The sequence below is a fragment of the Dreissena polymorpha genome, chromosome 5 (genome assembly GCF_020536995.1).
Source record: "Dreissena polymorpha isolate Duluth1 chromosome 5, UMN_Dpol_1.0, whole genome shotgun sequence".
Lineage (NCBI taxonomy): Eukaryota > Metazoa > Mollusca > Bivalvia > Myida > Dreissenidae > Dreissena > Dreissena polymorpha.
The window spans coordinates 11438468-11461316 of record NC_068359.1 but is presented as its reverse complement, the minus strand read 5'-3'; the positions used below and the strand labels follow the sequence as shown (position 1 = coordinate 11461316).

General features: G+C 34.0%; 2 protein-coding genes across 15 annotated transcripts in view; one reads left to right on the top strand and one right to left on the bottom strand.

Annotated features, from left to right (window-relative positions):
- Positions 1–14975, bottom strand: part of LOC127882396 (leucine-rich repeat-containing protein 23-like) — a 38450-nt gene extending 23475 nt beyond the window's left edge. For 5 of the 14 annotated variants that reach the window (XM_052431005.1, XM_052431006.1, XM_052431007.1 and 2 more), the window contains exons 1-6: positions 14541–14887; positions 12289–12401; positions 11363–11616; positions 10278–10408; positions 9330–9466; positions 2955–3031 (exon numbers count right to left, since the gene is read on the bottom strand). In XM_052431005.1, coding sequence (XP_052286965.1) covers positions 2955–3031; positions 9330–9466; positions 10278–10408; positions 11363–11616; positions 12289–12401; positions 14541–14696 — 868 coding nt within the window. In that variant the 5' untranslated portion in view covers positions 14697–14887. Of the gene's footprint in view, positions 1–2954; positions 3032–9329; positions 9467–10277; positions 10409–11362; positions 11617–12288; positions 12402–14540; positions 14890–14920 lie in introns of those variants that run through there. The other 9 variants (XM_052431001.1, XM_052430998.1, XM_052431011.1 and 6 more) reach the window with 7 other exon arrangements.
- The window catches only part of LOC127882392 (zinc finger protein castor homolog 1-like), a 67022-nt gene continuing 59137 nt past the window's right edge, over positions 14965–22849 (top strand). The window contains exon 1 of the mRNA XM_052430992.1: positions 14965–15044. The gene's annotated coding sequence lies outside the window, so the exon portion shown is untranslated. The remainder of the gene's footprint in view (positions 15045–22849) is intronic.

Sequence of the window (22849 nt, the reverse complement as noted above, 5' to 3'; positions counted from 1 at the left end):
ATCAGGGACGACACTTTCCGCCTTTATTTAATCTTTGCTAGAAGGGACTTTCTTTTCACAAAAAAATACCGTAAAAGCAGAAAGTGTTATACCTGGTTAGCCTGTGCATACTTCAGAGGCTAATCTGAACAATACTTCAAGCACATGCATTAAGTCCAGTTTTCCTAGAACAAGGATCATATTATACAAATATTACATGTCTGACAGATTGACAGTAAATTTGTCAATTTGAGGAAATACTGTCAATCAAGGCGAAGCCGAGGTTGACAGTATTTTAACGAAAGTTGAAAAATTTACTGTCACCCTGTCAGACATGTAATATTTATTTTATGATACCGAAAAAACTATTCAAACATGACAAATTTATATGAACCATGAACAATTTTAATATTCAATAATTGTATTTAATTTCAGCAATGATTGACAAATTTGGTCGTCTGTGTACAACGGAAATGCAAAACTGCGTACTGCGCACGCGTGAATGGGACAGTATAATTTTTTACCATTCTGTATGTGATTGCTAAGGTTGCGGGCGACAGTATTTTTGGAGCAGGCGACAGTATTTTTTTACAGTAAATTTTTTCCCGCTGGGTCTGACAGTATTTCTATGTCAAGATGGCCTATGGGAGTTTAGCATTGTGAATAAAAATGAGGTATAATAACATGAAATATTACATGACTGTTGTACATTATTCAATTATGACCAGGGGGCAAGTGCATATGATCTGATATTCACTGGTAGATAGGCTACCCCTTCATCTATATACTTTCTGCACAAGAATACAAGATCATTCTCTATGGTTCCAGGGTTTTTTTTTACTAAGAAAGTGGCGCCGATATTCAGCGTCTTCCCCTACCAGAATTTTTCCCCTAAAACTACCATTTCCCCTCCAAAAATATAATTTTTCACCAAAATATAATATTTTACCCTCAAAGAAATGTTTTTTTTCTTTTGGGAAGTCGACACTTATCCAATTTGTATCATGTACAACGATCTCGCTCTCTCTCTCTCTCTCTCCCGGCGAACACTCAAATCTGGGAATCCCAGTGATTCTATATATAGCTCTTAAATTACGTCATGGAAACCGGGCAACTAATCGTATTAATCATGTGACTATTTTACTGGATTCCGGTCTTGCGCGAGAAGGGTGTTTCGTCAATTAATTACCGGAAACCAGTCGAATTTTCATCCAGGTTATGTGAAAGCCAAGATATAAACGTTAAAACAGAAAAAAGTCTCACAATTGGCGTTCATACACGAACAAAATAAAACGTTCGGACTAGGAAAATATTAATTGCGTTGACGCATTTTTTAAGAATGAATCATCAAAAAACCGTTGAAACCCAGCAGGATTCGGAGGTACATGTAATCAACATCGATTAATACTGTCGGATTATTGTGAAAGTGAAAGTAGACAATCGGCAGCTGCCGCACCTTTCCCTTCCAATACTGTAGCAGATCTAGATCGTCAACCCATTCATCATGAAATTGAAATCACAATATTGACATTGTTCCCCGGCCCCAGTTGAAAACATTTCCCATTATTAGATCTACCCCTGCAACTTTATTTAGGACTTTGACTTTAATATCATACTTGTTCATGTGTTTAAGAACAAAAAGGTCAGAGACATGCCTCTTTTTCTTAAAAAAACCCTGAAGTCTGTAGGCGAGTTATAGACATTGAAACGAACAGTTTTTATTTTTTCCTCAAATGTGTCTCTTTCGCGCTCGATTTTCCCCTTTTACCCAGCGTCCAGCGTCTTCCCTTTTTTCTTAAAAAAAACCCTGGGTTCTCTAGTCTATAACAGTTCATAATATGCAATTATAAATACTGGTTATATTTTGCTGATGTTACAGCGATTTTTTTTGTCCTATTGGAAAAAGTAACCGTACTGGTCCAATTGGGAAAAATTGAGTCGTGAAAACCCAAAAATTGGGAAAAATCGGAATTTTTTGGCCAGCAATTGGAAAATTTGTACTTTTCTCAGAATTGGGAAAGTGCCGTTTACCGGTACTTTATAAAGAAGGAAAAAAATCGCTGTGTTAAACCCTAATTTTCTGTTGTAAAAGATTAGATGCACAACTAACATTGTTATCCAATCCAATAGTCCAATCCGTCTCACCCTAATACATGAATAAAAGGAGGATCTATCTACCAGTGCATTAACCCATTTATGCCTAGTGAACTCTCCCATTCTTCTAAATTGCATCAATTTATTTCCAACATTAGGGATGTCTAGTATTTTTATTTCTATATTTAGAATATTTCTTACATAAATTCATTTAAGCAAACCGCGCAGACCCTGATGAGACGCCGCATCATGCAGCGTCTCATCTGTGTCCACGCTGGTTGCCAAGGCCTTTTTTTTAGATGGTAGGCATTAAAGGGTTAATTTAGATGTTCTTTATTTAAAACAGTGCAACCAATATTATTTTTTGGACACTTTTTACAAAATGTCCAACAAATGTTCAAGTCAGAAGTCATATGCCAGACATTATAAAAAAATCAAAACTTTTAAGATAAAACAGAAATGCCAGATTTTATGAATCCAGGAAATTTCATGTCAACAAAAATAATTGAATCTAAATTAATCCAATCAGTCTTTTGGATATCTTTTGACAGTAAAAGTGGATTCATCTATGACGTAACACTTTATGAAAACGGGGCTTTATGCATGTACGTAAAGTATTGTCCCACTAGATTAGCCTGTGCAGACTGCAATAGCTACTCAGGGATAACACTTTCTGCTTTTATTTCTCATTCTAAGCAAGTCTCGTCTGAGCAAAAAACACAGATTAGACCGGAAGTGTCGTCCCTGATTAGACTGTGATTAGCCTGTGTACGCTGCATTGGCTTGTCAGGGATGACGCTTTACACACATGCATTAAGCCAAGATTTCCAAGAACGAGGCCCAATGTTTGTCTATGTTTTATTTACAAAGACAACACTTACCTGATAAGACTAGGGCTCTCAACATGGGTACCACTGCTAACTTCTTTATCTCCTTCACGTCTGTCACATTGTTGCCCCTAAAAATATTGAAAATACAGTAAACAATATGAGTCGCGTTTTGAGAAAACTGGGCTTAATCCATGTGTGTAAATTGTCGTTCCATATTAGCCTGTACAGTCAGGGACAACACTTTCCACCTTAACTGGATTTTCGTACATAAACACGGAAAGTGTCATCCCTGATTAGCTTTTAGCCCCATTTTCCCACATCGTTGATACTTTTGTTTGGGCCTATTTTAATTCATATAAGATCAAGTTTATAGAATGCTTTTACCTTAAAGACCCACTCAGTCCACATTAAACAAGAGATGTGTTTGTCAAAAACACAATGCCCCCTACTGCGCCGCTTTAAAAAATATTACTTCCCTTGTAAAAATGATCTGTACCTGCCAAATGATAAATAGAAATTATCTCCCTTTAAATGCTTGTTACTTCCCTTGAATTATTTTTTTACCTTTGACCTTAAAGGATTACCTTGACCTTGACCTTTCACCACTCAAAATTTGCAGCTTCATGAGAAACACATGCATGCCAAATATTAAATTGCTATCTTCAATATTGCAAAAGGTATGGTCAATGTTAAAGTTTTTGGACGGACGCACAGACAGACAGACGGACAGACGGACTGATAGTTCAACTGCTATATGCCACCCTACCGGGGGCATAAGAACAGACATTTCTATTTCAAGTTACTACCTTAGAGAAGGTGTTTCATGTCCATGTCAGATTCTATGATGTTGTTATCCTCGAACAAACATATTTAACTTTCCAGGTGGTTGTTTCTATAGTTACATTATTGAAGGACTGTCAAAGAAAGACTTTTAATTATTTGTGATACTTTTTCACCTACAAGAAAAAAACGTCACAATAAGACACATTTAAATGATCCCTAGGAAAGTGCAACTAAATTTTAAATCACATTACTGATGGTTTTCTTTGTCACAACAATAGTGAACACTCAAGACGCCTTTGTAGGGCATTGCATAATAACTAGGGGAACAAGTGGGTTAGATGATAGAAATGGGGCTTGATTCCGTTAAAAATAAGTCAAACATGATCCTTGGAATGAGGGATGTCTCTCTACAAATTTATTCAAGTGAAAGTAGGTAGTGCTGCAGCGCATCCAAAATTTCAATCGGATCCGAATTCGATTCCAAAGGCTCAGGTATCCAATATCGGTTCGAATCCTAATTTGAAAGTAAAAATACGCAAAATAAACTATAATTTATATTGCTATAACCAAAATTATGTTTTGAAACACTAGAACTTATATATTTCTTATGAAAAAAAGTAATACACTTTTATTATTATTATAAACTTTACAGCTACTAATATTTATACTACTTTAGCAGCATTAGTAAATGCAGCTGCAGCCGCAACAGCAGTAGTGGAAGCAGAAATAACGACATCAAAAACAAAAACAAATACTAAGTAGATGAAAAAAGGGACTGGCATTATTCGAACAAACTTTTATACCCGAGTCCAGATTCCGCAAATTTCTCAAAAACTATCAAAATCGCACAGACACGAAAAACTGTAAGCATTTTAACTACAAACATTAATAATAATATAATGTTATTAATCAGTTGAATTCATATTGGCTTTGTTATTGAGCTGAAGACAGCCTTATTGGCGGCCGAAGGACAATACGGCTGTCTGAAGCTCAATAATAAATCCAATATAAATTCAACTTATTAATGACAATTTTATTAATTAACTTTATAATATTATTCACCAAGAAAAGCTTGAATTTCACTTTCGAATTACAGGTTTTTGATATTAAATGAAGTATGAACTTTTGAAAAATAGCAAAATTTCTGTTCTATACAACTTATTGGTGCACAGAAACAATAGCATTTAAACTAAGTATATGACGAAAGATGCTTCCTAGATATTACATGTTGCAGGAACATAATTTGACAGGTCGCGAAATTATGCAAAATTTACCTGAATAACATTCCAGCCACACTGGATCCACTACCGTCGTTTTTAATACAACTCATAAAGACAATAAGGATTGAAAACTTACTTGATGCCATTCGGAATTGCATTTGTAATGTGTAAATCCTCCATGATTTCGAATTAGTTTTACTTTGGGCGCTCATAGTAGTTCATTGAAAATATTGAAGGGTGTTATTTTTGTACGCTCAAATATTGAACCTTACTGTTGTGGTTACACTGCAATATTGTTATTGTCAAAAAAGGGAACTGAATATATCAGGGGCTGAGTGCTTAAAGTATATTTTTAAAAATTTAAACTTTTGCACCAAAACTAAGCATACAACTTCAAAATGGCGTCCAAATTGTTGAAAATTTAGATTCTCATATAAGGCCGAGTTTTTCCTGGTTTCTGATTGTCTGAATCTCGTATTGGCCGACCTTTGTCCGTGTTTTTTCCATATTGGCCGCCTTTTTCTCGTATAAGGCGAGTTTCAAACTTTATTGGCGAGGCTCAACTTATATTTGGCGAACAAATTGAACAAATTCTCGTCTATGACAAATATTATAAAGTTAATGAATAATGTCTCATATTAAACACATCTATGTCAGTCAGATATAATATGAATAATGCTGTATTTTAACAAGCAATAAATGCATCACAGGCAATCTGCAATAAGAATCAATAAAATACTTTGTAACTACCACTTATAAGCCAGAATTAAAATAATAAAACCCGAAATGCTTCCACACCGACGATTTTAATTGTTTAAGTGCATCGTGAATTTTCTTCGGCGCCATTTTGCACCATAGAAAACGAAAACAGACTGTGTAGTACCATGTTTTTTGTCGAAAAAGTAGCGATAATCGTGAGAAACTACGTACCAGTCAGCCTTTCAAACAGAAAGAAACAATTTGACGAAAAGTATTAGGGCGAAAGAAACACTTACCGCAAATGAAAGAATGAACTCAATTAAGATCCGGATTCATAACCGATTTTACCAATCACGGTTAGATCCGCGAATCCTCGTTTTGATCCGCGAATCTCGGATATTTCGGATATCCGTTGCAGCCCTAAAAGTAGGTCTGGATTTTAACTTTTGACAGAATGTGCATAATTGTACAAAGGTTTAACTTATAGGTACAATCATTTAAAAGATTGTTTTCACACTTCACAGTTGAAACACAATTTCATAATCTTTAATGATTATAGGAGTCGCGTTCTGAGAAAACTGGGCATAATACATGTGCGTAAAGTGTCGTCCTAGATTAGCCTGTGAAGTCCTCACAGGCTTATCAGGGACGACACTTTTCGCTTTTATGACATTTTTCGTTTATATGATTTCTCTTCTTTGCAAAAATCCAATTAGGCGTAAAGTGTCGTCACTGATTAGCCTGTGGGACGACACTATACGCACATGCATTATGCCAAGTTTTCTCAGAACACTACTCATGTTCCAGCCTCGCTCTGATTAAACAATTGTTTATGCATGTGCATAAAGTGTCGTCTAAAGTTAGCCTGTGTTTTCTGCACAGGCTAATCAATGACAACTTTTTCCACCTTAATTGGATTTACAGTGAGAAGAGACTTACCCTAAACCAAAATTTCCACAAAAGCAAAGTGTCATTCTTGATTAGCCTGTATGGTTTGCAAACCACCCAGGCTCATCTGGTATGACATTTTCTGCACATGCATTAAGTCTTGTTTTCCTGGAACGCAGCTTAAACGGGCATAACACTAAAAGCAATTTTCTACTAACTTATTAAATAATATTCAAAGGGAAATCAGGCTGAATTTTAATGTTTTGCACAATTTTACAAATATATCTTTCATGTATAAGTAAAATCATTTAAAAGATCTTTTCCACACTTCACAGTTGAGACACCATTTCATATTTATTTTTATAAGATTTTGTTGCAGTAAGCTGCAACATATTCCACTGTTCACAGACCATTGTGGAGTGAAATTTCCCTTTCCTCAAATGTATTTCGCCACTCACATCTTAACAAAGCAGTCTGTTCAGGTTAAATGCAGTTTGCTGCTCATCAGTATCTAAGGTTTGGAGATGAAGCCTTAAAAACTTGAATCTTGTAAGAATGTTCTTAAATTAAATATAACTTTCTAAGGAACTACAAATGCTTAACAAGAGTACCGCATAACGGGTGCCAACCCTCGGCTGCCTGTGCCGTTTTAAATAAATGAAAGCTTGTCAGAATTTTTATTTTTTTTTAGAGGTCACAGTGTCCTTGACCTTTGACCTAGTGACCCTAAAATGAGTGTGGCGTGTAGAACTGATCAAGGTGCATCTACATATGAAGTTTCAAAGTTTTAGGTGGAAGCACTTTGATTTTAGAGCAAAATTTCAAGGTTTTAGAACGACGCAGCTGCGGACCACACGACAAGCTGGCTATGACAATACCTCGGGTTTTCTCTAAAAACATCCGAGCTTAAAATACGTATCTAACAAGGTAAGGGGAATATCAAGTATTATTATTTCCCATAAAGGACGTTTATTATAATAATCCACCATTCCTCTGTTCAAGAATTTATTCACCAAGTAACAATGTTATATTGATGTTATAATTCTGCAAAAATAAATATTTATTTCTAAAAATTTATTTTAAACATGCCTCTATACGCCCATTAACATTGCATACCTCAATAAGAAATAACAACAAGTTGAGACACGTTAATGATTAAGCATATGTGGATATATTTTTGGTGGTTTTTTCTTAGAGGAATCCTCCTATCAAATTAATTTCAACTAAATATAGTGTCATAAAAAAAGCTACAGTTTCGATAATAAATCACTGAAAGTATAAGTAAACACACACTTATCTTCAGATTAAGGACCAATAAAAACGTAGACAGACTTACAGCTTTTGTCACAAATTGCTACAAGGCCTCTATAAGAAAGATCTGTTGACAGTATATTACATGAATACATTTGGGCAGTGGTCTGTGAAAGCAGGGCTTAATGCATGCGTGTTAAGTATCCTCACAGGCTAATCAGGAACGACATTTCCCCCATTGACTGGATTTTTGTTTCGAAGAGAACAAAAATCCATACAAGCCGAAAAGCATCATTCCTGATTAGCCTGTGCAGACTGCGCAGGTTAATCAGGGATGATATTTTACCCATATGCAGTTAGCCCAGTTTTTCCAGAGCTTGGTTCATTTTTTTTACAGCTAAAGACTACAGCAAATAAACAGTCAAATGTGTATTATTATATAATAAGTGGACCCTTCCCTCCCTCAAGCCCCTAATTAACAAATAAAAAAAATTAAACTATTTTTGTGACCAGGAAAATAATAGTGCATGGAGAACTCACATTTATAGTACTATGATACTATCCTTCACAAATCTGAAACAAGATGTCTGAGTCATTCATGAAGACTCTTTAATGTTGTTAAACTTTGCTTTTCAACACTTGATAAATCAGCACTTATAAATATGGAGAAATGGAGATAAACAACCTAAAAGCATTAGTATGAGCATAAGGGTCCGGAAATGGTCCAAATAGTATGAACTCGAAATCTAGATTTTTGTTGAAAAAAAAGGAAATAAATTGAATGCAGGCACTTGATATGAAAGCTGGCAAATTTAGATTATTTTGTTAAGATGATGTGAAAAACTGATGATAACAATAAAAAACAATATCCTTTTGTGAAAGAGATCTTGAAAGGGTCAACAGCAACAAGCGAAGTTCAAAACGGAAAATGGCTTTTAACTGAAAATGAAAATTCTAAATCACTTAAGATTTTCTGACAACTTTTTTACATTTAATATTTTCTATACTGTAAACAGCAAAACAAGACAGAAGAACTATCAAAAGCATGTTATTATTGTCTGTTAATTATTACCATATGAACACTTCATTATATTAAGTACAGAACATTATATTTGTTGCTTATCAGCTTTCAACTACCAATAAGAACTCACTGCAGCCTCAATTTGATTAGCATTTCTCAAAAACATAATGTTTAATAGATAATAGACTGTTCTATTAGGGAATGTTGAGTGTAAAAACAACAGAGAAACAGTGACTGTTGATCACAAGTACAAGCCTGGGCCCCATAACAGTAAACCATCTTAAGTTTAATCTTATTCTGAACATTTTAACATCCAACCAATAACAAACCAAGCTTAAACAAGCATTCCAATAGGACAACAATTGTGGGTTTGAGATTAAGAAAGCATTTAGTCAAAGTGTCTTGGGTACCCTCATGTAGTCATGGCACAAACTTGTTCATGAATATGGGCAAAGTTGGAAATTGACATTGAAAATAGGGCTGACTTTTGGGCCAAAATTTGACCAAATAAACAAAACACTGTGAGATCAAAAACGTTTGTAAAAGAAGGGCAGGCCAGTTTACCTCATGTTGATGTACTGGAGCATCTTGTTCTCCTCTCGGAAGCCGTCCAGCTGTGAGAGCTGGTTCTCCCTGAGGTGGATGGTCTGGACGCCCGTCAGATGCTGCATGCCTTCCAGATGCTTGATCATGTTGGCTGCCTGGTGATGGACCATAATCCAGGAGTTAAAGGTCATTGGTAACTACATTAGCCTCAATCTGGGAAAATGGGGCTAAATGCATGCAGGTAAAGTGATGTCCCAGATTAGCCTGTGCAGGGACGCACAGGCTTATCAGGCTTGGCACTTTCCGCTTTTATGGTTTCTTTTGTTTAAAGAAATTTTTTCTTAGGGAAAATCATGTTTAGGGGGAAAATGCCATCCTTGATTAGCCTGTGTGGACTTTACAAGCTCATCTGGAATGACACTTAACGCACACGCAATAGGCCCCATTTTACCAGAGGGGGCTCATATGTTTTTCTACAATTAAAACTGATTTATTATAGCTTATTTACACTTTGTAATGGGGTTGTTTTTTTGGAGGTGCGCAGGAAGATGGGGTAGACATTTAACCTATTTGCCCTTTTCTTATGCCAGTAGCTGACAACTGCCCTGCTTGTATTAGAGGTAGGGGGCATGTCATGGAAATAATGTCATGACCAATCGCCACATAAGGCATGTACTAGTTTTTCACAATTTAACCTTCGCTGCAACGCTTATGCCACTGAAGAAAAAAAGTCTCTTGACTTCAACCACTGTTAATTTAACAAATGAATTAATTTGCATGTAAAATGTTTACGAGACTTATTCACAGAATGTTTCTGTTTTGTTTAAACTTATTATCTTAACCTATAGAGCCACTCTTATGTATGCTTCCTGGGTAGAACCAGAAAGTTTCTTCTGTGAAACTGCAAGGTCAAAAACCCCATTTGTTTTTAAAACTTCCTTTAAAAAATTACAAACAAATACTTACTAGGAAAAGATTTTTCAAATTTGGAAGAACAATGCCGTCTGTGGTGGTCAGTTTATTTCCTCGCAATTCGAGCGTGTGTAACCGACTCAACTTCTGAGTATCAAGGCCAGTAATTTTAGTGATTTCATTGTCTGAAAAAGAAAACAGTCAAGAATTGCATGCACAGTGTCTTTCGCATTTTTAATAAAATCAAAATAGCACAAAATATTAATGCAGTTTGTTACCAATTGAACCAGACATGAAATGACATGTCAAATATGACTATAATTTGTTCAGTTCATCAAATTTATGAATGTATTACAAACACTTACAAACAGCACTGCTTCTTCAAGGAATTTACAATGTTCATAACTCTATTACAACAGTTCCAAAACTATTATTGGGTCATATTACCCTTGGGAAAAAGTATCTTGTTCCCCTATGCTAATCCAAATATGCCCAATAGATTGTTTGAATTTATGATGTTAACTTATAATAGAGATGATTGCTGTAGACATTAAGAGTTTTTAAGTTTAAATATCCCTTTTACTGGCATATTCATGTTTGGAATTTAATGTTTTACGTAAGTTGTATCACCAATAGTTCAAATTTTATACATCAAACTATTAATTTGTTATCTCAATTTAGATTAAATTGATGCTTAAAATTCCCAAGTTTACAGCATTGGTCATATTCCATAAATGATCAGGAAAAGCTCCAAAAGAGGTTCTAACAAAGAAATAATAACACACCAAAATTGAACTGAACATGTATTTTATCATATAGCTTATGTGTAACATAAATTATTTGAATATGTGAATTCTTTCTTGAGTTGCCCTAAGAAAAAATTGTTTTGTCAAAAAGGAATCATAACTCTGACAACTTGAGTGTTTAATTCAAATCTAAAACTTGCCCAAATATTTTATTATATTTACATGTGTACAGAAACTACTTTGTAAATGTGTTGTTTTTCCTATGTTATCATTGTTAAATGATTAAAAACAACAAACAATTAAACCAACAAGCTTCTCATATTAATCCTGCCTCAATCCCAAACCTTGTCTGTAGGGGAATTAAAAATATCGTATGCAACTTAAAGTACTGACTATTAATGGACAGATGCTCCAACATGGGATGATTGACACCCTCAGTGCTTGTGATTTTATTGCTGTTGAACGAGGCCACCTGTAGGAACGGCATCTCCTCTAATCGTGCACTAGTCAGAAGGTTCTCATCTGCTTTCAAGGTCAGCATGTGAGTTAGTGCGCTCAGCGGCGAGATATCTTTCAGCTTGTTCTTGCTCACGTCCACGTAGCGGAGGTGGATGAAAGACTTGAGGAGACTGATGTTAGTGAGTTCTCTGGCAAAGGAAGATATGGGCTAGTTATAGACTATGGGTTTCACTTTAAAGTTCAAAACAAAAACAAGAGTTGTCACCATATGATGACTTATGCCCCCTATAAATGCTTGATAGAAGTTATGAGCTTTTTTTGAAACCTAAACGCAGATTTCGAAACCTAAATGCGGACCCTAAGTTCAAGGTCAATGTCACAGGAGTCAAAATTTGTGTGCATATGGAAAGGCCTTGTCCATATACACATGCATGCCATATATGTAATTGCTATCTGAAGCGACATAGAAGTTATGAGCATTTTTCGAAACCTTAACACAAAGTGTGATGGACAGACGGACGGGCAGTCTGATCACTATATGCCCTCCTTCGGGTGCATAATAACAAACATCACAACACCAGTTTTTGTTATAAACACATGCGCTTGATGTCTGCATCCGTCAATTGTGAACCAACATGATCAGATTCTCATTTGCATGCATGCAGACCTTTACAATCTTCTTGGTGTTAAGCAAACATATAAAAATTCTGGCATAATCTGCCTAAATTTGAATCTTATTACTGTGTGAAACTTAAGATTTGCTCAACAGATGAATTGTCAGACGACTACCAACATTACTTCATAAAAACCAATATTTCAATTTGACTTCGTTAAAAATAATTATGCATCTTATTTTTTACCTTTCCTTGATGTCAATCTTTACATATGCGTGAGCCAGACCATCTCCTGTTTTACACAGCAATGATAAACATTCTGGCAACATTTCTTCAGTAAGTGGTACTTCTGGTAACTTCTTTAAATATGAAAATAAAACATTTCAATGATTTTATGCATAGACAGATATATGGATACATTTCACAATATGAATAGTCACGCATAAATTAACTTGCTATTTAGGCGATAAAGCCATATTTACTCACAAAAGACATAAATTTGTAGGACACTAAGGTATATTATCGACTTGAATGTACAGGTTACCATAGAATTCATATTTTTATGAGTGCTCTTTTCATTATGTGTGAAGATAATGAAGTCAGTTCATAAAATTTCAAACTGGTATTGTTGACAATATATTTGATTTACTGCGGTACCCTGTAAAAAAACAATCAAACATATATGTCAGCTATACAAATTAGCATCAAATTAAATACATTTCTGTACTTTTTTTCAATATCTGAAACACCTAGGGCGAATTATTATTTTTAAATGACTTATATCAATCACATGTTACATAAAATTAAAGAAACTTTGGAACTTTTCCTGAATTGATAAGTGTGTCACATACAGTCAGACTTTTGTATTAGATTTTAAAGGGGCCTTTTCACAGATTTTGGCATATTTTGAAGTTTGTCATTAAATGCTTTATATTGATAAATGTAAACATTGGATCTTAAAAGCTCCAGTAAAATATCAAGAATAAAATTTAAAAAAGGAAAAAAAAGTAGCCGGTACTAGGGCTCGAACCAGTGACCCCCGGAGTCCTGGAATAGTCTGAAGTAAAAACGCATAAGCATACATGCCATACGTCCCGGATTGTCCGGGACAGTCCCGGAAATGAAGAACTCGTCCCGCTGTCCCGGAAATCTGTCAAATGTCCCGGAATTTACAAAATCCATATATACACCTACCTTATCTTCGGCTTCACTGCACCTCGAATCTGTGTATATCTGCAGCGTCTCCATGACAATGCCTACCCAAATAGGCAGACTACGCTACGTGTCAAAATCGATCAATTAACATGGGGTCATGTTATCATATCGATTGTCTTACGTTCGCGGTCAAACCAAAAAGGCGGCATTGTTTAATGTCGTTGTTAATTGACTTTAATCTACTACGTCATTCGACACTAAGATCACGAGTGAAATGTGTGTAGCAGCGAAACAAGTGTGTAACTAATGTGTGACTGTTCGGATTTTAAGTTGACGATCTACTGGTACTGTTTTGTTGTATTTGTTTATTGTGATTGGTTGTATGTATTGTGAATGGATTTGATTTGACGATCTCACGGTACTGTATTGTTGTATTTTTTATTATATAAATGTTATAAATGAATCAAGGCGTATCAACAACTACGCGTTACACACCGGTCTTAATAACAATAACGCAGTGACGTCACCATCTATGTTTAGAACGCTTACACTGAAAACACGCGGCTTGTATCTAGTAACGGAAGTAGTAATGTTTAATTTGAGGTTAATAGATCAAGTGTATTTCGGATAGGCTTTCGAACTTTTGCAATTAATGATGAGAAACAAAAAAAAGTACCAAAAATGCATATGTCTATAAATATAGCTACATTTTATACATGTCCCGGAAAATCGCCAAAAGTCCCGGACAATTTAACTCAATGTCCCGGAATTGGTCTGAAAAATTATGGCATGTATGCGCATAAGCCCTCTCGACTATTCCGCTGGGTAGACACAGGTTAAGTATTTAATACCTTATATAAGCAATCTTCGTAGTTTCGTAAATTTAAAGGACAACAACAGTACTCTCCAAATTATTCAATCGTTTCGCGTTGCAACGCTTTATCATTTTTAGGTTTTCAAATCGTCAAAAGATACATATAACTAATGGCTATATTGGACTATGGTAAATGTTCAGCAATACTGTTTCCTCACAAATATCATAACTAAAACGAAAATTTGCAAATCTGAAACAACTTTTTTTCAATTTTGTCAAATTACCAAACCGTGAAAAGATCCCTTTAAGAAATTATAGTCACAACTGGCTTGACCCTTTTCGTGATCAATTTTAGGTCAAAGAATGCATCAATAGTTTAAATAATCTTAACCAAATTCACAGGAGTAGAAGCACACCATATAATTCTTTTAATACAGTAGAAAATCATGCACATGCACATACATCAGCACACGTAAGTAAACATGAAAACCCCAATGTTGTTATTATGCTATCACATTACCCCACCCACCTCTTCTTCCTCTTCTGGCTCTTGTTCTTCCTGCTGTTCTTCCTCCCCTTCCTCCTCTCCAACCGCTTCCTCTGCCTCCTCGCCACCAGTTGGGGGTTCCTCAGCTTCTTCGGCTTCTGTTTCCTCCATTACATCCTCTCCTTCAGCGTCAGACATGATGAAAACCGAATGCTGTGTGCTGTACGCGAGATGTACACAACCAGTTGATTACAAAATATGGCGGACGGTTGCTAGGGAGACAGAAATAAATTCTACATGTTTATTTCAGTAAATAAAACTGATATGGTTGTTTTAATACAATATACGCTTCATAGACTTAACAATTAACAAAAAACGCCCGTTTAAAGCGATGTAAACAGTGATTTCTATCAAATATTTACACAATTTCGAGTTTTACGTGTTCTCGCTTTTTCTCGCTTTGAAACGGGCACCTGTTACAAAAGTTACTGTAAGTTCTGTGACAAAGTTTAGAACGTGATATGACTTTCAGGCAATGGAATGAAGGTAAAGAATGTCAATATTTTTGAAATTTTGTTAAAAATGTACATAAAAGATTTTGTTTTTCGTCGCAGTTACTTCGGTTTTAGTTGTCATAAAGATTCTGACTAAAAAAATCGTCTGCAAAAGTGGGCGTGTTGTAAATGTTTATTGCTGCTATTCGTGCAAGTTTCAACATTATTAGGGGGACTTGCAACAACTTGTTTACATGGTAACCTAATGTAATCATTTTTGAACTTATTTTGAAAGGAAATGTTAAATGGAGACATGGACTAAAATAAAAGATTGTAAGTTAATTTAATGTAAATAATGGTAAACTTTTGTAGTAAGATACTGCTGTATTGTACATAAATTTATCTGTCTATTGATAAGAATGACTTTCTGCAGGTCACACTGTAAAGTCTGTATTCATCCTATATTGACCTTTTCTTTTGTGTTGCTTCAAGTTTTGGGCAATTTTACATTACATGGTCCAAAATAATATATATGAAGTACAAGTAGACATTTATTAATTAATTACAAAAATATTATTTTATTCATTCATTCTTTCATTCATTCATACATTCATTCCTTCCTTCATTCCTTAATTCATTTATTTATTTTTTATTTATGTATTTCCTATTTTTTTATTAATCCATTCTAATCATTCTTTCATTCATTCATTCATTCATTTGTGTAGAAAAATGTAAATTTGTGTAACTGATTCCTTATGTCTATCGCCAGAAACTCAATTTCATTTAGAGCACTTATTTTCAACAGCTAAAACTGAATTTGAATAAGATATACTAATTTCCATTAAAACACTCAATTAAGTTTCATCACAGTTTCTTATTTGTTGGTCAATAAAAAAAAATGATGAAATTATGAGAGCAATTGTTTTGTGATGGTATTTGTGTTAAGTTGTTGTACGGCTTGCATGTACAATTTTGTGTTAAAAATACTCAATTCATAGTGTTTTCTTTGCTTTATTTTTCTCCTTAGAAAGGTTTCAAATCTGATAATTACTATAAAAAGCATGTAAATAACAATAAAAGTTATGTTAAAATTCAATTTTAAAACAAGATTTTGTTAATTAATCTTGAATACGAATTTTCATTTTAAGTTCTTCAATAGTTAATGGGCGTAAAGAAAATTAAACAAAGGGCTATAACTCTGCTAATATTTTTGTTATTGTACTCTGCACTTCTTCTCATTTTTCTCAGTCCTTACATAAGTCCTTATATAATAATGGACCTATACTCCTGAACAGAAAGTTGGACAAATGGCTATAACTCTTTTAATATATTATGGCTTAACTCTGGTCTTTAATACTGTCATTGTTTACTATCTTATTTGCATAAAGATTTGTTTGGATTTCTATATGATTTGAGTTAAGCTTAACACAATAAGAGTTGCTTAGCTAGTATAAATCATAAGTTTAATAATACATATGGGCTGTGCTCTGTGAAAAGGGGGTTTAATGCATGTGCGTAAAGTGTCCCAGATTAGCCTGTGCAGTCCGCAGTCAGGGACGACACTTTCCGCTTCAATGATATTTTTCGTTTAAAGAAAGTCTCTTGTTAGCAAAAATCAGGTTTAGGTGGAAAGTGTCGTCCCTGATTAGCCTGTGCAGACTGCACAGGCTAATCTGGAACGACACTTTACACACATGCAATAAACCCCCTTTTCTCACAGCGCAGCTCACATGAAACACGTGATTCTCCTACAAACACTGGGCTTTTGTGCATAAACATTTCATTCAGGCTGGTTCAGAATTGTATTTTTCAACAATACTTCAACCTATTGATCAATTTTTTTTACACATTAAAGGAAATAGGAAGTGGGGCCCTTAAGAATTTTAAGACCAAAAAGGAATTACATATTTATATATGTAGCAATTGAAAGCAATACACATTTTCAATTTTAAAAATCTGCCATGTCAGAGAACTATTATTTGTTTACAGTTAAGTTTTTTGCATGATACTAAAATGTTGTCTGGTTGACCAACTTAATAAAGTTACATTTCCATTTTTGATAAAATAAGGAAAAACATTCAACAAACTCAAAGAAAGGATGTTTATTACTAAACCTCATAGAGTTAAGGTGTCATTTAAGCGTTTGGTTGGTTATTGAACATCATTTATATCATTGATATACCTCTTTAAGAAATTAAAATTCTTAATTAATGGGATGTCTCCACGGTATTTCCCCCTAAATTCGGATATTGTTAAAACAATGCGTATTTGCTGATTAAATAGAGGATATTTGTTGGATTCAGTTGATTATCAATTTTTATTCACAAGTGATCATAGAAAATATATTTTTTCTATGATCACGAGTGAATTAAAATCGATAATCCACATAATCCAACAAATTTTCTTTTTATTTTATGCCTTTTTTTAACAGTTTTTATCCCATCATCAGACGTGCATTGTCGAAATAAACCACTGTGGAATAAATTTACCTGTATTTCAGCAGTGCTGAAATATAGCTGTCACGCGCGGCGAAGAATGTTCATATTACTCGGAATCAACTATAAAGCTATCATTTTTAGTAAAATCGAATCAGATTCAACAAAACAAACAATTTGATACCAAGATGTAATAAATTTTTAACACATAATGCAACTCAAAAAGCAAATTAACATTATTTATAAATATTAAGTGCGCGTACTCGTGACGTCATTATTAACACGTCATACGACACAATGCATGTTGTTTCACGCTAAAGATGCAGTTGTTAAGTGTCTTTTTTCATTATTTCTTAAAAATCGGGGACGTAGAGGTATGATAAACAGAAAAACAGGTTAGTTACTGATCTTTTTGTAATGTATTAGGCTCGACACGATTAAAAAAATGAAACAATGTTTGCTTAAAATATCTTTGGGATTTTCCGTCTAGTTCGATTTTCCTAATCTATTTTTAAAGAAATAATTTACGACTAAGAAAATTGATGGGATAAATTGAATACTAGGTCGGTGCCGAATAAAGCAAAGTTTATCTTGCTCGGCACGAAAATCTGAACCACTCGCCAAGGCTCGTGTTTCAGATTTTCTGAGCCTCGCAAAATAAACTTTGCTTTATTCGGCACCGACCTAGTATCTCTATATATACATTGTTAAAAAGTTTAACGAAAGAATTTCGCTGGAATAATGACGTCATTTCGTAAAAAAAATGACGTCATTTCACAGTAAACAGTGAAAATTATCGATAATTTTCACTGATAATTTTCACTGTTTGAAACAGTGAAATTATCAGTCTTAATTCACTGATATTTCTCTATAAACCACCGGAAAGCATAAAATAAAGGCAGATATTTTTAAGTAAAGATATTATATGGATAAAATAGTTCAGAAAATGTATGAAAATAAATATTGCCAACAAATATTTTTTCGGTACATACTTCAAGTAGGATTTGAACTTGTGCCTATACACAATCCCTTTTGGGGAGTTAACTTAAGAGGACGTCTAATTGCTCATAACTGGTTCAAAAAAATTTGGGCATGTGAATTTTGAAAATTTTTAGGCCATTTAGCAAGTCATTTATCATAGTGAAATAACTATGGTATCTTTTATTGCATTTGTTAATTATCTCCATTGTGGTAATATCATCTTTTATCAGTTATATGTAAACTGATTAAGTGTTATTATTTGCATTCTCTTTTCCAAATAAATATTAAAATGGAAATGTGTTAAACATTGTGGCTGTGTCAGTGTTTTTTTGCTAAAAATCACCTTCGATATTGGGCTGTTTCCCAATGGCAAAAAATAACGATTTTCCCCAATATCTACATACATTTCCCAAAAATGGCAGATAACAAATGAATTGGCTCAAAACATTATTATTTACTTGAGTAAGGAGATACATAAAATTTTACTTTTATATTTTGAAAATGTTTGCAGTTTAACATTGGTATTTGTATTTTGAAATATAATAATGTAATATTTTAAATATGCTAAAAACATTATATTTTCCCAAGTTCCTAATTTTACAATCCCAGTACAAATGTTTTCCCAATATTTAGACAGCCAAAAAATGTGACATCCGAGTCAGGAATCTCACAGACCAACCTCATGTTGTAAAACAATAAAAGGTTACTCTATTGACTGTGAGTTTTTAAAAGCTCCATTTTGAAAGCAAAAAATAGTTGGACAAAAATAGAATATAAAGATCATTTAAAGCATGTTAAAGCAGTTTGTTGTTATTATTTATAATTATTATTTTTCTAAACTGTAACTTAGGATTCAAAGTTTTGGAGCTGATTGTTAGAAAAATTGAACAAGTTGACCATATTTCAGAAAAAAATTCATTAAAAAATAATATAGCTTGTTATATGCACTTGTTTGCTGTAAAACATCATGTGATGCATGCTTTTAACAAATATTTATGGACAGTGCTCTGTGAAAAAGGGATTTAATGCATGTGCAAAAAGTGTCGTCCCAGATTAGCCTTTGCAGTCTGCACAGGCTATTCAGGGACGACACTTTTTGCTTTTATGGTTTTTTTCGTGTATTTTTGTTAGCAAAAATCCAGTTTAAAGAGAAAGTGTTGTCCTTGATTAGCCTGTGCCGATGGCTAAGGCTGATCAGTGGGATGACACTTTAGGCCTATGCATAAAAAAAACTTTTCACAAAGAACAGCTCATATAGACAGATCGAATTTTGGAGTAACCTTTTTGCTCAGGAGGCAAGTTGATGCTCAAAGTAACTAATGCCCTCTGGGCAAGTGGTAGTTGAATCCTTAAATCAATACACCCAAGTGCTGTTTTCCATAGTGCATTCTTACCGATTTTAAAATACAAATACAAATTTTCTTGGACGCTAAAAGTTTGGACAATCGTCTATATTGATTCAAATTATAATAATGAAAACCAACATATTTATGATAGTTTATTATTTTTACATGATTTAAGCAACATTGACATGATTAAAACATGTATACATACTTTTTAAAGGCAGTGTAATTTATGAAAATAAAATATCATCTTAAATGTGGATATGCTCCTTTAAGCATTCAAAATTCTGACAATCCATTAGTAAACTTTGATATTGCCTGATAGTTTTCAGAGTTTGTGCATTTGAATTAAAAAAATGTAACAAACTTTTTGTTTGTGCATTGTGGTTTGAGGAGTTAAAGATTTCTATATTTTCTTCAATCTTGCATTTGCAAATTCAAGGATGTTAAAACCCTACAGCTAATCCCTAGACCATATGACCGCTTAAGCAGTTTGGTTAGGTTTAAAATTCTTATTCTAACACGAAAAATCATTCAAGATTTTATTTGGAGATCAACATTTGTAAGTTTGTCAATAAATTCAACACAATAAGTATAAAGCTCAATAATCTATGGATAAGTATATTTTTACAGGCTGATCTCAATAAAAGATTATTGATTTAACGGCCTGGGACTGTTGAGGTATAGGGTTGCTACGGATACTTCAATACTTATGGGCTAGCAGTCTTGACAAGTAGAGACTCGCAATATTAACTTCACTTTTGAGTCTTATTCATTTACATAGCAACTGAAGCAGGTTTTGACATGGCCAAATATTGGGTTTTCTTAAATTTACCATTAAGTTTGTCTTGGCCAAAGCTTTAACACCAGTCCTAAATGGTTTTTGTTTTTTCTACAATTAATCTATTTTCTGTTTAACTTTCGTTACAACATTTGGACCAACTCCAGATAGTTTAAACACTATTTATTTGCGGAATGTCCCGATTTGAGATTTGTAAGTAACTTGGTAAATTTGTTATTAAAGGTCAATTTTTGTAGATAACAATTTAATTTTATCTTTAAATTGTATGAACAAACTGTATATATGATCTTTTCAAATCTGTAATGTGTACATGCGACATTTGAAGGGGTATAGTTTAAATATCAGGTTAAATTTACAGTTTAAGTAGTTTAACAATTATGGTAGATATTGAGCAACTGTATTATCATATTTCATAAAGAGATTTGCATGTATTTCTGTGGTTTTTACACCGGTTCAAAAGGTAATTTAAATTAGTAATGATATTTTTTTTGCACATTATATGAAATTAATTTTTTTAATTAGTTCAACTGCTGTTAATTTGGATCTAGTAAAATGAAATGATTTTCTTGATTCTGATTTTGCTTATTGTATTTGCACTTGTATAGGCCTGTAACTTAAAATGGCATTGTCACAGTTCAGGCTATTAGGAATGAATTTATGTTTTCACTTTACATTGTTTTAGCTTTTAAAGCTGTTGGGGCACTATCTGTAATTGATAAATTCTGCTCAACAAATGTTTATATAAATTTTGATATTTTTATTATCTCATTATTGAAGAATGATTCTGATTGGCAAGAATTTATATTTTGGATTTATTTATTAGAAATGAAATATGAAAATAAAGTGTTGGTAAATGAGATGGTCGCAGAGTGTTACTGCAAACATCAGATTAAATGTTGATTTCTATCTTAATGCTTAAATATACATGTATAGGGAATCATTTGTGACAGAACTACTATAAGGTGGAATAACAAAATTGTTAAAGAGATTTTTGTATTGAAATATTTTGCCAATTATAAGGGATGTGTTTCATATAACTCATAGGCGAATTGAGTTAACAAGTATTAAAATTGTTCATGAACAATATAAGCATATTAAAGAAATATTTTGTGAATACTGTTCATCAGCCCTTGGGCCAAGAAGTATCAAAGATCTAAAGGCCTCGTCACACATAGACGAATCCATATGACGAAGCCTGGTGTAAAGGGTAAATTTATGAATTCTAGCGAATTCTTGCCAAAATTTTTTGAAAATTTGTTGCATTGTGTAATGTTTTAAAGAAAGGTGAACGTAGAGGAACTATTTGGTGCGAATGATTTACGAAGTGTGACAAACATTTACTGCAATTCGCTAGAAAGCGTTAGGTCGCGCAAATGATATTCGTTCTTTCGGTTAGCGATCAGGAGCTATTTAGAGCGTTTAGATAAGAATGTAAGCGCATCCTTGCGCATACTTGCACATTCCGCCGAATATTTCCGAAACGGTGTTTCTCCATCCGGGCGTTTTGATATAGAATAACTTTTTTCCGACTCCACAGTATTGCTGTGACTACTGATTCTGTAAGTCAAAAGTATGCCGCCTATGGGAAGAGGGAAAGTAAGAGGATCTAGAGCGAGGAAGGCTGTTGCTGTAGAGCCACGGAAACTAAAGCAACAACAGATGCAGAAATAGGGCATGTCGACGGTGTCATTTGGAAATGGCTGTGGGTCTTGGAATCCAATGGAACCATCCTGCGCCATCTCCAGGAATTCTGATTCATTATAAATCGTTGCATCTCCACTTGAACCATATCCTGAAAAAAACAAAAGGATAAGAAATTGTCAGTATACAACTGTACATTGAAAACAGCACTAAATGTATATAATTTATGTAATTACAAAATAATGCAGTTACATTTATGTAGACTCATACTCACCACCCAGATCACACCATACGAACTTGTAGTCCGAGTCAACAATGGCCAGTAAGATGATATTGAAGAATTCCTTATAATTATAATATAAGGAACCAGAGCTGGCAGGCTTTCTAATAGTTATGTGCTTGCCATCAATAGCAGCAATGCAATTTGGAAACTTCCAATTCTTGAGGAAACCATCAGCCAGTTGTCTCCATTCCTCAGGTTGGGAGGGGGCTGTCATAACCTCATCAACATATTCTTCACATATAGCATGACACACGTCTCTGACCACTACATAGATGGTATTCTCAGCGACCCGCTAGGAATACCGCATGTCTGAGTAGTGTGGCAGCTAACTTAAGCCCTGGATCCAAGGGGTCCCTGTGCTGATTGTGTTGC